This window comes from Oreochromis aureus, linkage group 16 (genome assembly GCF_013358895.1).
Source record: "Oreochromis aureus strain Israel breed Guangdong linkage group 16, ZZ_aureus, whole genome shotgun sequence".
NCBI lineage: Eukaryota > Metazoa > Chordata > Actinopteri > Cichliformes > Cichlidae > Oreochromis > Oreochromis aureus.
Genome location: NC_052957.1, coordinates 28,995,455 through 29,012,817, shown reverse-complemented (window position 1 = coordinate 29,012,817; position 17,363 = coordinate 28,995,455). Strand labels below are relative to the sequence as shown.

General features: G+C 41.5%; 1 protein-coding gene across 1 annotated transcript; it reads right to left on the bottom strand.

Annotated features, from left to right (window-relative positions):
- Positions 1 to 16,147: 16,147 nt before the first annotated feature.
- LOC120433511 (olfactory receptor 4C12-like) lies at positions 16,148 to 17,095 on the bottom strand. Its single transcript, XM_039599791.1, has one exon. It carries the CDS (start codon positions 17,093 to 17,095, stop codon positions 16,148 to 16,150), a length of 948 nt encoding a protein of 315 aa, XP_039455725.1.
- Between the last annotated feature and the right edge of the window lie 268 nt (positions 17,096 to 17,363).

The window sequence follows — 17,363 nt, the reverse complement described above, 5'->3', positions numbered from 1 at the left end:
AGGCTCATGGAGGTTTTTATGAATCCAGATGAGATACAGTATAGTAGAATTAGTGCAGATTATTAGAATATATAATGAAAACATAATAAAAAGAAAATATATCTGTACTTGTTAATTTCTGTGTACCAGTCCAGAGTTAGATAGGTAACATTTGACTCGTCCATATTTTTTCAAAGACAAGTTTAATCATTAAAGAAATTATACAAGCACTATAAATTGTTTAAAAAAGAAAGACAAAAGCAAAAAACCCCACAATCATAACAACATCCCCTATTGTGTCTCCCATTCATAAATATATATAAACTTAAAGTCTGTCTCTGAGCACCTTCATCACCCAAACACACACAGCGCATCATAGAAGTCTATATAAGGTTTTTATCAGGTTGCCTCATCCTCAAGAGAGAAGGAGGTCTGAAACATGGTTGTTCAGTCTCTTGTAATTAAGGCTATAGGAGTGTACAGTTAATATGTCCTGTCTGTTCAGTGTGAACTGAATTGTTTCCCATACTTTATGTTTAATTTAAACACTGAAATTTTAGTAGTCTAGGAAGAATATATTGTTTGAGTCCGGTTTAACAATGACTTGAGTTTACTGTTTTTCTACCTTATTTCGACAAGGAGCTATTCTCTTTGATTATGTCAGAAACTAGTATATTTATACATATTCTTACTAAATATGTATAATCCTCAGAAAATATTTTCCAGTGCAAATGGAGATGGAGACGAGGTCAGGTAAACCGATTTCGCACAAAAATGTATCACAAAGTGAGGATCGTTCACTGGACAGCACGTACACAGACATGCCATCAGGGCTGAAAGCCAACATCTGAAAGATTCTGATGCTGTGGGTTTTGTCACTCTCTGTTCAAAATTCACTGAACCAGCAGGAAAAGAAGATCAAATTTACACTTTACATTTGATAAACATCGTCATTAATTATCTTTTAATTAATTTTTAATTAATTGCTTGCTCAGTCATCCAGGTAAGTAAATGCCAAAAGGTTGATTCTGTTCATCTGGATGTAGCATAGCATGAGACTTTCATAAGTAATGGGAGACATTTAAAAGATAATGTGTACAGTAAATCTACGCATATGGATCAGTATTTAAGGTTCAGCTCTCATCATCCACTGGAGCACAAACTGGGTGTCATCAGGACGCTACAACATAGAGCAAAAACCATCCCCACAGACACAGTGGCCAGGGAAGCAGAAGAACATCGCATCAAGAAGGACATGTAAATGTAAGTAGTAAATGTGGTTATCCCAGCTGGACATTTGTCAAAGCTGGGAAGGCGCCAAAAGAAAGCTCCAGCCATTCCAGGAGAGAAGGACAACCGCTGCCTAAGCGAGTATTGAAACAGTTGAGACGCATTTTTTCTAAACACCGAGTCTCTGACACACAGAAGAGCTAACTTGTCAGGACACCATAGTCTGTTTCAAGGGCGTCGATTTGGCCTGGACAGAAGGGACATGTCCCCACCAATATCCAGCAATTATTGAATTGTCCCCACCAATAATTTGTTCTCTTCGAGTAAAGAAAAACAAAAGAAAAAAATCATCAGTCAACGTCTCATTCACATAGCATGCAGAAAGAGTTAAATTACGTTCTCTACTGGCGTCCTACCTCATGTGACAAATATGGCCAATGTGATTGGCTGTGCCTTTCAGGGAGCTCTGTTTAGTTTTAGCAGTGGTAAGCCTGCGCTGTGAGGACCTGCAAGGAGGAGAGGAGGATGGCAGCAAAAAGGAAGAATCTGGATATAAGAAAGTATAAGTCAAGTTCATTCAAAAAATGTGTCCGTCATAATAACGTTACAGGCTATGCTAGGCTTTGGCTCACATCAGTCTAAAATTGTATGTAACCATGAATAACGTGTTTTGGAAACTAACTGCACAACAGGCAGGACTATTAGTTATCTCAGTCTCCCAGAGTAGCATTTCTAATTTTGATTGAAACTGTCAGAGAAAACGGCAGCCTCGAGCAAGCCAGGATATTAGTTTAAAGAGGCTGTTAAAATTATATGTCTAACGTTAAAATGGTACTGACATATTCATAGGGTTAATTTTTGAGACAAAATATCATGAGATAGTCATGATTTTGCAAATATTCCACCTTGTGGTGCAGTTTGCACAAATTGTTTTAAAAATGCACTCACCCTACAAACATTACTGATGAGTCAAGATCTGCACAAATTGACAGAAACACTGAAGCAGCTGCACGTTTTATTCTTATTGTCATGCATGTCCTATTTGTCAGGTGACAGAAGAACCAACACAAAGCTCAGAGAGTAATGGTGATACAAGATCATAGGTGAAATTGGATAATGACTTGGTGGTTCGTTACTGTATTTGAAGCACATGTGTGACTGCATGTATTTGGAATGTCTCACTGTTATTTATCAGGTGACAGAGGCAGCTCTGCCATGTTGTAGCTCGGACAGAGGTGAAGAGGCGAGGTCACAGGTGACTGACTGATATTTTGGTGCTATAGATTAACTAGTATTTATTATCATGACAATTGTTAGGCTGCTGATGTAAATTGATTCATTAGTGTATATTTGACAAAGAATCTAAATTGACATGTCTCACTTTTTATATGGCACGAATCAATGTGTTATTTTATCAGGTGGCAATATGTCCTAGTGCTGTCAGATGTGAAGAGCCAGGGCCAAAGGTGAGGCACATCAAGCACATAATAATAATTTTAATCTGAGGATAAAACACATGTACAGTGGCTATAGAAAAAAAATCTACACACCCATGTTCAAATGCCAGGTTTTTGTCATGTAAAAAAATGACAGCAAGTCATGTTGCTGTAACAGTAGTTCATGTTTAGAATAAAAAATCCCAGCTCACTGATTTGATAGGAGCAATAGTGTGCCTAAAATGTTGCATAATTTTGCTGAGAGATCTTTTACTTTGTGGTAATCTTAGATGAGTAGTTTTATGGACAAAAACCACCAGGTCATTTAGGGCTGTGCGATATGACCAAAATCTCATATCCCGATATAAGACATCTATCGTCCCGATAACGATATAAATCACAGAAATTTAACATTTTCTGTAAATTCTGTGAAACTTGGGCAGCTCGACTTGCGTGAAGTGTTTCCAGCTGGGCGTTGCATGAAACGATACATTTTTAGACATAAGTTGTAACGGCCTCCGTTTTCTTTGTGAGTATCTATCACACGGCGTGCTGCGGGGAAAAGCCTGTTCTAACGTTTGAGTCTAAGGTTTATTTTTTAGCACCCGACGGCTCTTTTTTGCTTCTCATCCGTAAATACTCTGCATACTCTTTCACATGATTCAGTTTATTTTGAAAAGTCTCAACAGGATCTTGAGCTTTATTGTGAAAGGTTTATATGGAAAATAAACACGCGGACACGCGATGGTTTTACCGTTGTTGTTGCTAACGATAACACATAAAAACAGGCGCTTGCCCGTCCGTAGTGTGGTTATATTAAATATAAGAGAAAGAGAGAGCTTTAAGAAATTAATATAGCCACTACAGTGACCATCAAAACGGTAAAAAAATATTGCCGTAAACAGTTTATTTTGCGACACCACGAAACAAACGATAGCGTAAAATGAAACGATAGACGTTTTTATATCGTCATCCGATATATATCGTTATATCGAACAGCCCTAAGGTCATTCAGTGTTCCCTTAGTGCTAATGTATAAGAGATGTTGTGTACTATAACTGAAGTAATGTCGTTAAGTCCTTAAGTCATATTCTTTTATTGTGATGACTGTATTTGAAGCTATTTTTATTTTTGTATGATACCTGATTTATATGGAATATGGCTGAAGTAAACTAAAGTCTAAAATACGTCAGTCATTTGTTTAATAGTAATTTAACATTATATAATTCACATATAAAACTATGAATTGTAATTTTAAATGGTTTAAAAGCATGTAGAATAGCATATGTAGGCAAGTATATTTCTCCTTTTTTTATCAAGAAGCAAAGACAAAAAGGAGAAAAAAAAAGAAACAGGACAGGGTTCGGTGGTTGAATCATCTGTCCCCACCAATGCCAAAACCAAATCTACGCCCTTGGTCTGTTTACACCTACAGGCCAGTGGGCACTCTTTCAATGATGAGGATGTACACATGCTGGACAGAGACGAACGCTGGTTTGAGCGTGGGGTCAAGGAGGCCATCTATGTGAAAGGGGAAAGAGCATTTCTGAATCGAGCAGGGGGCCTAAGGGTACATTTTTTGCCATCTTACAATGCTGTGATTGCAGCTATTCCCCAACTCTCTGTGAACTGTACTTATGGCCATTGAATTCTTCACCTTGCATAGCTTTGCCTGAATAAGTGCTCTGTCAGCAAGCTGAAATGTAGCCCAAAATTACAGCAGATATTTCCAAATGAAACATATACAAACTCCTCACACTCATCGGACAGTACATGAACATCTCAACAAATGCAGTGTATACATAGTTTGGACAATCACCAATTACAAAGTACAATACTAATTTTTAAACGAAACCCATGTGGGATGCCACTGACGGAGCTTACCTTGCAAAGCAATCACAGTAAACACTGTGCCATGATGGCATCTGCGCAAACGAGAAACTTAAACTGTGGTGTCCTGTAGGGGACGAACGCTCAAAATTGCTCAATTTACAGTGTATATGTCAAGAAGCGCTGTGTGCAAGCAGGAGATGAGGACTCAAACGCAGACTTCACAGAGGCAAAAATGGGAACTCAAAAAGGCAGTTTATTGTAGGCTCAGGAAAAATGATACAACTAATGATGAACTAAACTAGACTGGGAAAATATAAACTGAACTTCACAGAGAGGAACACAAGGGAACACACAGCATGAGGGACGATGTGACACGGAACAAAAGGGGGACTCTGACATAAATACACAGAAGGTAATGAGGGAAGTGGAAACACACAGGGAACACAGCTGAGGACAATTACACATGACAGCGCGGGGAGGACACGAAACTGAAAATGCTGACACCAAGACGCGGACCTTAAACATAACACAGAGAGAAGCAGAGAGAGAGAACATGACGGAAAGAGGAAAACACAGAACACAAGGAGTTAGTGATGTGTCAGCCGTGAACGAAACGGCTCTTAGAGCCGACTCTTTAAAATGAACGACGCGAGCCGGCTCCTTATTGGAAGCTGTGTTTTTTTTTTTTTCTCACCCTCTCTCTCGCAAGGGGGAGGGGCGGTATTTACAGTAGCACAGGAACAGAGTGGGAGGGAAAGAGAAAAAGAGAGCTAGGGGCAACAACCAGAGACAACATCGTCACATTAGAAAGGTATAGTAATCATCCACAATTATTTTCAATTGCGGATGATAAAGGATTCAGAAAGTTTATTCATGCAATGAATCCTATGTATGCATTCCCAAGCAGGAAAACACTCTCCCAAAAAATAATCCCAGGTCTATATGGCAGAGAATGTGCATCTTCTTTTTGTTTTGCATATTTTAATTTATATTTTATTGTGTTGTGTTTTGCAGTGTTTTGTGTTGTTTCACTTTACATTTGTTTAAAAGGAAAAAGCTGAAAATTTAAATAGTTGAAAGTTGAAATGTAAATAGTTGTTTTTGTAATTTATAATTTATTTACAACATTTTATGTGGGATGAATAAATAAAAGTATATTTATGGTGGCCCCTAGAGACAAAGCACATACAAACTCCAAACACAATAGAAGTGCTCTAGGATCCTAGTGGCTACAAGCCAGGAAGTACCAATGACCGGATTTGGTGTGTGGTAGTAACAGGTAAATGAATGAATGAAATGATTTTTTTTATTCATATGAATATATATGAGTGTTTGTGTATAAATATACAAACAATGCACATGTGATTTCATTTATGTAATTTAAGTAATCTAGGTAGCTTTGTTAGTGCTTTGGAGTTTGTATGTGCTTTGTCTCTAGGAGCCACTGTATATATTTATGTATAAACATTTATAAATAAACCCACTTTTGTTTACATTAGTAATTCCTTTTGTGCATAATTTTATATTGTTATTGATAATAAATTAATTAAAGCAATAAAACAACCTGAAGAGCTGACCCGGGGAGCCGAAAGAGACGGCTCTTTTTAGTGAGCCGAGCCGAAAGAGCCGGTTCTCTAAAAAGAGCCAAAATTCCCATCACTACAAGGAGTGGGAGCAAAGCACAATAACTCACATCACTAAATACACAGTCACACAGAGGGAGACAATAGTGGATAAAGACATGAGGGGAAATCCAGTAAATCAACCTGAACAACTTAGGACCCATAGAATAATAAATGAACTTAACATGACACAGGAACACAGGAAAACTAAGAACGCTGGGCCAAATGACCAAGGACCCTGGCAGTACCACCCCCTCAAGGGCTAGCTCCAGACAGCCCAAAACAAAGAACAAAACAGACCACCAACCCCAGGTGGGTGGCGGGGGGTCCAGGACGGAGGACTCGAAATGGAAAAAAAACCAGGAGCACAAAGAGTCCAAAAACAAAACGTGCACAAAAAACACTGGCGCACAGGGAGCAGTTCATCAATGATTCAGGGTGCCGACCCAGAGGATGGCAACACAGGAGTCCAAAACAGTTCAGTTCTCAAGGCTGACATTTCGGATGGCAACGGCAGCAACTGGGCAGTTTTGGAGGCCGACCGTGCGGATGGCAACGGCGGCTCAGATGAAGTAGGGCAGGAGACTGACTGTGCGGGGTGCAACGGCAGCGACGTGGAAGCAGTTCATGAGGCTGACTGTGCATGAAGCAACGGGCGCGGCGGAAGCAGTTCAGGAGGCCGACCATGCGTGCGGCAGTAGCGACGACGCAGGCAAAGGGGATCCGGAGGCCGGCAACGCAGGCGAAGGAGATCCTGGAGATCTGTCAGTTCGCCCCAGGGTGGCTGTGGCTACTATGTAGCTTGCCATCACCAGTGTGTGAATGTGTGTGTGAATGGATATGTAAAGCGCTTTGGGGTCCTTAGGGACTAGTAAAGCGCTATATAAATACAGGCCATTTACCATTTACCATCCGGAGGCTGGGGTAAGGCAGCGGCGGTGTGAGAACAGTTTTGGCGGGTGGTCACGCGGAAGGCAGTGGCGGCGACAGAGGCGACCTCGATCAAGGGGCCGACCTCGATCAAGGGGCCGCCCTCGACGGTGATGACGTCCAGCTACAGACCAGGAAAGTGGCCAGCAAAGGCGAGGTGGTCCAGGCCGAGCTGGATCGGATGGCGAGGCAGAGGCTGGACCAGGCAAGGATGAGGAAGCCGTAGGTAGGTGATGGAGCTGCAGGTGACGGCGTGGAAACCATTGATGATGGAGCTGCAGGCGACGGCGTGGAAGCCAGAGGTGGAGGGACTGCAGGTGACGGCGTGGAAGCTACAAGTGGTGGCGCGGCAGGCTGGATAGATCCCTTGGACCCTCCAGCGGAGACAGGTGGCTGAAGCGGCCCCTTGGACCCTCCAGCAGAGACAGGAAGCTAAAGCAGTTCTTCGGACCCTCCAGCAGAGACAGGTTGCTGAAGGGGCCCTCGGACCCTCCAGCGGAGACAGGTTGCCGAACGGGCCCCTCGGACCCTCCAGCGGAGACATGTTGCTGAACGGGCCCCTCGGACCCTCCAGTGGAGACATGTTGCTGAACGGGCCCCTTGGACCCTCCAGTGGAGACAAGTTGCTGAAGGGGCCCCTCGGACCCTCCAGCTGAGACAGGTTGCTGAATGTGCCCCTCGGACCCTCTAGCGGAGACGGGTTGCTGAACGGGCCCCTCGGACCCTCCAGCGGAGACAGGTTGCCAAACGGGCCCCTCAGACCCTCCAGCGGATATGAGGAAGTGCTGGCCGGGCTCTCCAGAACCCCCAGCGGATACGAGGATGTGCTGGCCGGGCTCTCCAGAACGCCCAGCGGATGAGGAAGATGGCGGTGCGGGAGCCACAGAGTGCTGGATTGGCCCACTCGAGCCTCCAACAGGAGCAAATGCAGGGCCAGAGGGTATTGGGACCCCTGGCTGAATGTGTAGCTGACCAAGGGACTGGAACTGCTACAGGGGACTGAACAGGAGTCTGAACTGCTACAGGGGACTGAACTGAGGGCGACTGCACAGGGGACTGAACTGAGGACGACTGCACCGGGGACTGAACTGAGGGCGACTGAGCTAATGGTTCAGGTGCAAATGGAATTGCTGATGACAGAGCTAATAGCTGTGCTACAGCTGACGGAGCTAATGGTTGAGCTACAGGGAGCTGAGCAGGAGACTGAGCTACAGCAGCTCAGCAGCACTGGAGCGTTCTTCGGGAAACAGGAGGAGTGGGGAGGTGGAGGAAACTGGCGACGACAGAGAGGTCGCGGCTGGCTCCTCATCCTCCGCCCACATTGCTGCAAGGAAAGCAGCGGGCAAGTGACGATCTGAACCAAGAGTGGATGGAGAGGAGTTCCAAGGCAGCGGCATGGAAACGCTCTCCCAAGTGGCGGCCGCTGTTGCGATACGAAGAGCTCCGTTAGCAGCTGTTGCTGCGCTGCTGCGTGCTCGCAAGCTCGTACCGCCTCCCTGGCTTTATGCAGGTTGGAAATTAGGCCCAAAAACCCTGAGAGCCCACGAAGATGAGGATTCCCCTCGAGAATTGCCTCGATGGCATTTATCCCAATGGACATAGTTTTAGTGTCCGAGGCGTGGGAAACTCGCCTCCACAGGCTGAAGATGTGGGCTAAGCGCTGTGTGCAAGCAGGAGATGAGGACTCAAACGCAGACTTCACAGAGGCAAAAATGGGAACTCTGTTTATTGTAGGCTCAGGAAAAATGATACAACTAATGAACTAAACTAGACTGGGAAAATATAAACTGAACTTCACAGAGAGGAACACAAGGGAACACACAGCATGGGGGATAATGCGACACGGAACAAAAGGGGGACTCTGACATAAGTACACAGAAGGTAATGAGGGAAGTGGAAACACACAGGGAACACAGCTGAGGACAATTACACATGACAGCGCGGGGAGAAAACAAAACTGAAAATGCTGACACCAAGACGTGGACCTTAAACATAACACAGAGAGAAGCAGAGAGAGAGAGAACATGACGGAAAGAGGAAAACACAAGGAGTGGGAGCAAAGCACAATAATAATAATAATAATGGATTGGATTTATATAGCGCTTTTCAAGGCACCCAAAGCACTTTACAATGCCATTATTCATTCACGCTCACATTCTGGTGGAGGCAAGCTACGGTTGTAGCCACAGCTGCCCTGGGGCAGATTGACAGAGGCGAGGCTGCCATATCGCGCCATCGGCCCCTCTGGCCAACACCAGTAGGCAAAGTGTCTTGCCCAAGGACACAACGACCAGGACAGAAAGGCTGGGGATCGAACCGGCGACCTTCCGGTTACAGGTGCGCTTCCCAACCCCCTGAGTCACGGTCGCCCAGTAACTCACATCACTAAATACACGGTCACACAGAGGCAAACAATGGGGATAAAGACACAAGGGGAAATCCAGTAAATCAACCTGAACAACTTAGGACCCATAGAATAACAAATGAACTTAACATGACACAGGAACACAGGAAATCTAAGAACGCTGGGTCAAATGACCAAGGACCCTGACAGTATATGCAGTTCAACAGCAACACTCTGTGATTTATTCAAGACACTTCCTAACATATAAATCTCTTTCACATTTTATTGTGCATACAGTTTAATAGATGGTGGAGCCTGGTGATCTTATCTCAAGAATTGGGGGATGCAGGAAGCCATCTTTATGTGACCCTGTAAGAGGAGATAAGGGGTTGTAAATTCTTTCTTCTTCTTTCGTCTTCAGGCATCTTACAATGCTGTAATTGCAGCCATTCCCCAATTCTCTGTGAATGGTACTGATTTACAGCATTTGATATGTTAAATCTCCCAAAAAGGGAACGTAAGTTTATTTAGTTGTCTCTGTTCAGATGTCCCTTACATTGGAAAAAAGGAATTGTCTTTTGGAGACACTGAGGAGAGTGCTGTTTTGAAGCGAAGACAGAAAACTAAATTTTTCTGTGTTCAGGCAACAAGCTCGCAGGAGACTATTCATCTACCTGCCTTGTAATACCCCTCCTTGGAAATCCAGTATCATTACAAGGGCTTTAGAGTGTGACCAGTTTGGTGGCATATGCGACCTATTTTCTCAATGGTGCCACTAAACGAAAAATCCTAGTTCGCACTGTTGCGACCAGCTGTTCGAGTAAGAAAAAAAAAAAGTCTCCGCAACTCTGAAAGTCTCCGTGTGGTCAATAGCCAGTGTTGGGAAGGTATAAAATGTCTATGTATAAAAAGTCTAAAATGTATTCCACTACACATTACAGAATACATGCCCCAAAATATATTTTCTCTTTTAGTGCCTTGCGTCGTCTCCACACGTGGCTAAGGAGAACCGTGGGACAAGAGAGGCTGAATGATTTGGCCATATTATCTATTGAAAAGGAATATTTGAATAATATTGACCCTGAAAAGGTCATTGATAGGTTTCACAAAACTCAAGCCTCTAAGATACAGTCTCATGTTACCACAATAAAGAGGTGTTTACAGTGTAGTGCAGGTCTATGATGATTTTCAGTGCTACTATCATGTAGTATTGATTCTGATTCTGTCTTGGTTGAGTCCTAAAGTAGTCCTGATTTTAAACTGTTGTAGTCCTGTTTTAATTCCAGATCAGTTCTGGGTCTGGTTGAATTGGGGTTTAGGCCCCGTGTCTTGATACAGCCTCTGATTTTCTTCTGCCTTGCTGCTTAATTAAAAAACTAGTTTAAGGTGTCCTGCATATCTGATATATATTTTTTTCATATATGAAGTTATTCTTTTTCGAACAAAACTGAAAAGACAGCCTAATAAATCTTCAACTTCACAGCACATTTTTCAGTCATTTCTAACCCCCATCTTCTGTCATTAAACCTGCAATCGATAGTGATGATGATACATTTGAGACCCGGTCAATATGTTCCAATATTTCATGTGCCAATCAGCACTCTTCAGCAATTGCTATTGCAGCTAGAGCACATGTGAAAGCAAAGGTTGTACTTAGGAAAGCGTTATTTGCACAAACAGAAGCAGATATGATAAAAGCACAAGCATATGTGGCAGGATGAATGTTATTTCTCGGTTCAACCCACTTTCAGCCTGGCGCATTAGGGGGGCTAGTATAAATAGTGGCCATTTGAGCATTCCTGGATCGCTTACCTGTGATCTCCTTTTTGATCACCTGACTTCCCTTTGGTGTTGCAGAGATCATTTGCGGGTTACCCTTCTGAAGCCTCCATCGCGGCTGGTAGGTGTTTACTCATTGTAGTGTGTACATTACCTTACTTGGTGGTAAACAGATATTGTTTGTTGGTTGTAGCTGTAGAAGCCTCCTTTGAGCCATTCTGCTCATGTTTCATGACGCGGCTTACTCAGTACGTAATTCAATTTTGTTACGATCTCTGCCTTTTATTGTTCTTTTATAGTAAATACTTTTTATGCTTTGCAGGAAGTGTGGGCCTTAGTTTTACAGAACGCTACGCTAATTGAAGTGCTGCTGCTTTGCTTTTACCGTCTGTTCCTGTTGCGAGGTTTCTTTTCCTGCTGCTGCCAGCCTTTTTAAAGTGGACGTTGGCGTGGACAGCGGCCATATGCATGCCGGCTATGGGAGTCGGCTGGCGTGCATATTAACTGACTGAATGATTAACTTATAGTCGGGCAGACGGCAAGTTGGAGCAATACGGCGATTCCGTTTACTCCAGATTTTAAAGTTTTATCTAGATTGTATGTTGTTTTTCTGTTGTTTTGATTTGTAGTTTGGATTTTTGTTACGCCACTGGTGGGAGGCCCGTTTTCTTGCTGCAGATCAACAGTGTGGTCCTGCAGTTGGGTTATCCCCCAGCGCTGCATAGTAGTTTTGTTGTAATATATTAAAATTTTCTTTGTTTCTTTTATTCAGATGCAGAGTGCCGACGTGGAGGAGACTAGGGTGCCTTGGTGGTGGGATCCTTTGAGTGTACACACCTGCCTTGTTTAGTTTATTAGTGTGAGTGTGTGATAGTGTGCTGTACTTGTGTCTTGGTGTGTTTTTTTCTCTTTTTTTGAGTTTGTGCGTGGCATCCCTGCCCCTCCACTGGTAAGCCTCAGCTTTGAATACTTTTTTTAAGCACATTTGTACATTGATATTTATGATGGTGCTTTTATATGTTGTTTTAAATAATTATTAATAAATTGTCCAACTGTTTTATCATTGAACCTCGTCTCTGTACTGAGTATAACAAACCTAAGTGCCTTCTTGGTGATTAGTGTTACTTCCAGTATTCTCTGGGTGAAATTCCCAGGGTGGCGTTGTCTTTTAAACTGTGAAGCGTATGTACTTTATTCCCACCTCGTGCTGGCACACATATATTGAGGAAGAACACCAAAAGACAGAGGCTGCTTGGAAGAAAGCAGAGCTGCAAGCAAGCAGCTGCCATTGCCAAAGCTGTTGAGAATGAGTTTGGGGAGTAAGATCGTGTTAGCCTGAAAAATGAATATGCTGAGCATACTTCAAGTCCTGAGCCTTACCAAGACTCAAAGCTACAAGAACTCATGCCAACACTGATGCACTAGTTATCAAATGACAGTGACGAGACCGCTGAAAATATGGAGGAAGGTAAAGAGGAGATCAGTGACTATGATTTACCTGTTCAACAAACTTCCAAACTGAGTGAAGATGATACACTATATTAGCCTCCTACTCAAAGCCCATGCAGGACTGGCCTCTTAAAGCAAGAGCGTCCACAGTTTAAATCCTCCCAAAGATATTTAGAGCCACAAAACAATGTCACACAGTTCAAGACAAATTAGCAGAAGCTACCAATCTCCTCAGTCTCATATGGGTACTGCTTCCTGAACTGATGAGCCCCCTTCATTATCTACAGACCTGGCCAAGTAAGTAAGTTGCTGGATAAGTGGCAAGGACCTTATATTGTGGCCAGAAAAACTGGCCTAATGACATATGACTCCATCTGTCCAGACAAACATTAATCAAAGCAGCTGCTCCATATAAACTTGTTTAAAGAGTATCATGAAAGATATGCCCCAGAAACAGGTGCGAAGCAAATCCTGATGGTATGAAATGTTCAGCCTGAAGACAGTGGCATTTTGGAGGTTGAAGACGTTGAGATGAGTCCATTCAGAGACCTGGCAAATTCTAAAGACCCTCTTGAGCACATGACTGAAGATCAATGGCATAAGTTGAATGAGGTGAGGCAATCTTTTCCATCTTTGTTTTTAGATACACCGTGGCAAACTGATGTCATAACTCACAACATCATCTTTAAAGACACGAACCCTGTTCGTCTTAAGCCTTACAGGATACCAGAATGGATAGTGGGACTGTTGAAAAAAAGGAGGTTCAAATAATGCTGGCGTGATTGAGCCATCAAGGAGTGAGTAGTCAAATCCCATTGTACTTGTTCCAAAGAAAAACTCCCCACAACTTCGATTTTGTTCAGACTTGAGAAAGGTAAAAAGTATTTCCTGTTTTCATTCTTATCGAATGCCACGCATTGATGAGCCACTGGAAAGACTAGGAAAGTCTAAATACATCACCTTAGATTGGTGTAAGGGTTACTGGCAAGTGCCTTTATCCTCTATAGAATACACAGCTTTTCAGATTCCAGGAATGTTTTTTTTTTTTTTTCAGTACACCATTTTGCACTTTGGTCTTCACTGGGGCATCTGCAACTTTTCAAAGGTTCATGGACATTACCCTTAATGGTTGTTCCAAGTTTGCAGCTGCCTACCTGGATGATGTGGCGATTTACAGTGAACCTTGGGAGGAAAACCTGCAGCATCTAAAGGTTGTGATGGTAAAGATCCAGAAGGCTGGTTTGACTCTGAATGTGAGCAAGTGTACCTGGGCACAAGAAGAAGTGAAAGATCTAGGATACATTGTTGGCCATGGACAAATAAAGCCGCAAATTAAAAAAATAAAAGCTATACAAACAATCCCCAGACTGAGAAAACAAGAAGCAAGTGAGGTCATTTCTGGGCTTGGTTGGATGGTATCCAAGTTTTATTCTCCATCTCTCAACCTTGGCAGCCCTCTTATAGAATTAATGAGAAAAAACACCTCTAAAGTGATGTGGAATGATGGCTGTGAACATGCCTTCCAATCTTTAAAGAGGGATTTCTGAAGCACCTGTTTTGCAAATCCCTGGAACAGAGAGAAGCTGGTGAAAAAAAACTTGTACTTTTCTTAAGTAAGAAGCTGTTTGACAGGGAGAAAAAGGTACTCTGTGGTAGAAAAAGAAGGACTGGCAATTAAGTGGCCTACTGACTTTTTGAAATATTACCTCCTTGGAAGAGAATCTACTCTTCAGACGGATCACAGACCCCTGGTATGGATGCACTCCAAGCAACATCAAAATGTGAGGATACTGCGCTGGTGCCTAGTGCTCCAGCCGTACCAGTTCACCATCCAGCATTTTCCAAGCATCTCATTGTCCAAGAATCTTATTGCTGACTATCTTTCCATTTGCCGGATATGTTTCAAGCAGAAGGCAGGGTAGTGAGTAATGTTGGGAAGCACTAATGCAGCAATATGTTTGCAAGTTACCTCTGTGGTAGCCATCTTGTTTTTCCTGTAAAGAGGAAGCCCGACTTAATTGCAGTTCTTTTATAGCCCAGTTTGAATTGAGAAGTTGTGGTCTCAGAGTATATAAAGCTGGCAGGAAACGGATAGGGGGGCATTTTGGAAGTTGCTGTATGTATGTGCAAGATTTTGTCCAATAAACTAAGGATTAATTACTTCAGTTAAGACGTGAGTTCAGTTAAGAGTAATGTCTGATGTGTTCCACACCACACCTCTCTGCTTAACATTTTCTAACCAGCCTATAGCACATACAAACAACAGAAGCCGACCTTTTCCTCTGTACTTTTTCACCTTAACTGTTTCACTTTTGTTTTCCCATCTTTATCAAACACTTCTTCCACTAAACTCTGTTCTACAAGGTGCATGAGATCACAAGGAAGACAGGGCCGACTGAGATTTGATTGGGGAATCCAGTGTCAGTAATGAAAATGAAGAATGGGTTGCTGTGATGGTGAGCGGCGGCCCTTCAGGCCGACCTGGATAGTTGTATCAACAAAGAACAATAATTATACCGGTCGGTCCGCTGGGCTAATGCCCAGTATGCCAGATTACCAGTCTCTGAACACAACACACTGTGGTGTTTAACCAACAAATGTGTTTTCCTTACAAATGTGGTATTATGTAAGGATAAATAAACAGGCTTTCCAGCAGTATAAGATTCATTGCCTAAAAGCAAAACTGACAAAACACACATTTCCTTACTTTTTATGCTATGTTTATATACACGCCACTCAGATATCATGGCACATATAGAGTAATAAATGAACCAGTGAAAGAGACAGGATAAATAGTCAAAGTAATAATGAAAACAACCCAGGTACATGGAGCTTTAATTAAATCCAAATAAATGATAGCAGAATAAACAAAATACTGTAAAGCAAATTAAAATTTCTACATTTCTGTGCTTTATCATTATTCATTCTTTATATATTTATTTCTTGAATTAATAATTTAAAGAAATTCGACAATATTAATGTCAAATTTCAGTTGATTTTTTTTCAGTTAGCTGTACCTAAAGCACAGTTGGTGTCTATATAAAGAACAGTGCATTTGTATAACTTTTTTATTAATTCCTCTACCTAAAGATTTTAGCTTTCATGTTATTAGAACTTTTCAGGTCTGAAACTATAATTCTCACACCCTATTCTCTTACTGAGCTTAACAAGTGGCAACTTAAAAAATAAAATCAATAAAAATGTAAATCGACAGGTGTAGAAGAGAGCTATGAGAACATTAATCAACAGTAACAGAGGTTATTATATCAAAATGAAAAGAGTAATTCCTCTTACTAAGGTACCTGTAGGAACAGTTCCACTTTTATGTTATGAATCATCAGTACTATCAATTTTAATATTACTAGTAATATTTAAACAGCAAAATAAATAATACTGATGTCAAGCAATTTTATTTTTCATTTTATATTTCTTTCCACAGATACAATATATATATATATATATGTATATATATATATATACACAAAATGTGTTCTGGAAGGCATGATTTGATGATGTAAAACTCATTATAGAACAAATGACTGTACTTAGCATCCAATTTTAATACAAGAAATTATTTTGCCCTGACAAAGCAGCTTTTTTAGATGTTTAGAAATTTCCTTCATTTTGAGCCCATATACAAATGGATTAAACAAAGGGTGATACAGCACTATTTGTAATGTCATTATTATGCGTACAGCTTTTGGAAAATCTAGTTCCACCCGAGCTATGCTTATATCATACACAAAAAACACAGAGGCACTGATTAAAACTAAGAGATGGGGTAAACACGTCTCTGCAGCTTTCTTCCTAATTTCTTTACAACTTTGATGAGAAACAATAAATATTATTGTGTATGTGAAAACTATGAAGAGCATAGGAAGTATTACAAGATCTAGTAAACTAACCACACCAAAGATGGTAATTAATCTTGATCTTTGACACTGAAGAGTGTAAACTGCATTATTACAAAATATTCCTTTTATATTAAAGTCACACAGTTTAGCTTCAGCACTCGCTATTGCTTGGACAGCAACATGACAAGCAGGTACAAGCCAAGCCACAACAAGGAAAATACTCACAGTAGTTTTTGTCATGATAGTTTGATATTCCAGAGGTTTACATATAGCCACATATCTGTCATAGGCCATGGCAGCCAACAGAGGTAACTCTGAACCACCTAGAGTGTAAAACATAAAAAACTGAAAGAGGCAGGCTGAATATGTTGTGACTTGTTTTTCAGATAAAAAGTCAATCAGAAGTTTTGGGTAAATAGTTGTGCTGTAAAGAACAGAGTTAAGTAGCAAAGCAGCAATGAAAATGTACATAGGCTCATGGAGGTTTTTATGAGTAAAGATTAAATACACAATAGTAGAATTAGTGCAGATTATTAGAATATATAATGTAAACATAATAAAAAATAAAATATATCTGTAGTTGTTAATTTCCGTGTACCAGTCCAGAGTTAGAAAGGTAACATTTAACTCTTTATCCATTATTGTTTTCAAAGACAAAACATTTGCTCATCAAACAAATTGCACAACAACTATGAATAGAAAACTTTAAAAAAAACTAGAAAGAATTATGCCAACATGCAACAGGCGTTGTTCTGCTTTTCATAAAGGTCTCTGAACTTAAAATATATCTTGGAGAGCATTCATTACCAAGATTCACACAGTTATTCATACGAGTCTGTGGAAGGTTTTTATTATTTTGCTTCATCCTCAAGGGAGGGAGAGTTCTGAACCATCATTGTTCTGCCTT

What these genes read in the sequence shown, in the direction of transcription:
- LOC120433511 (XM_039599791.1), bottom strand. Translation starts at nt 17,095, where the DNA reads ATGGATAAAGAGTTAAATGTTACCTTTCTAACTCTGGACTGGTACACG.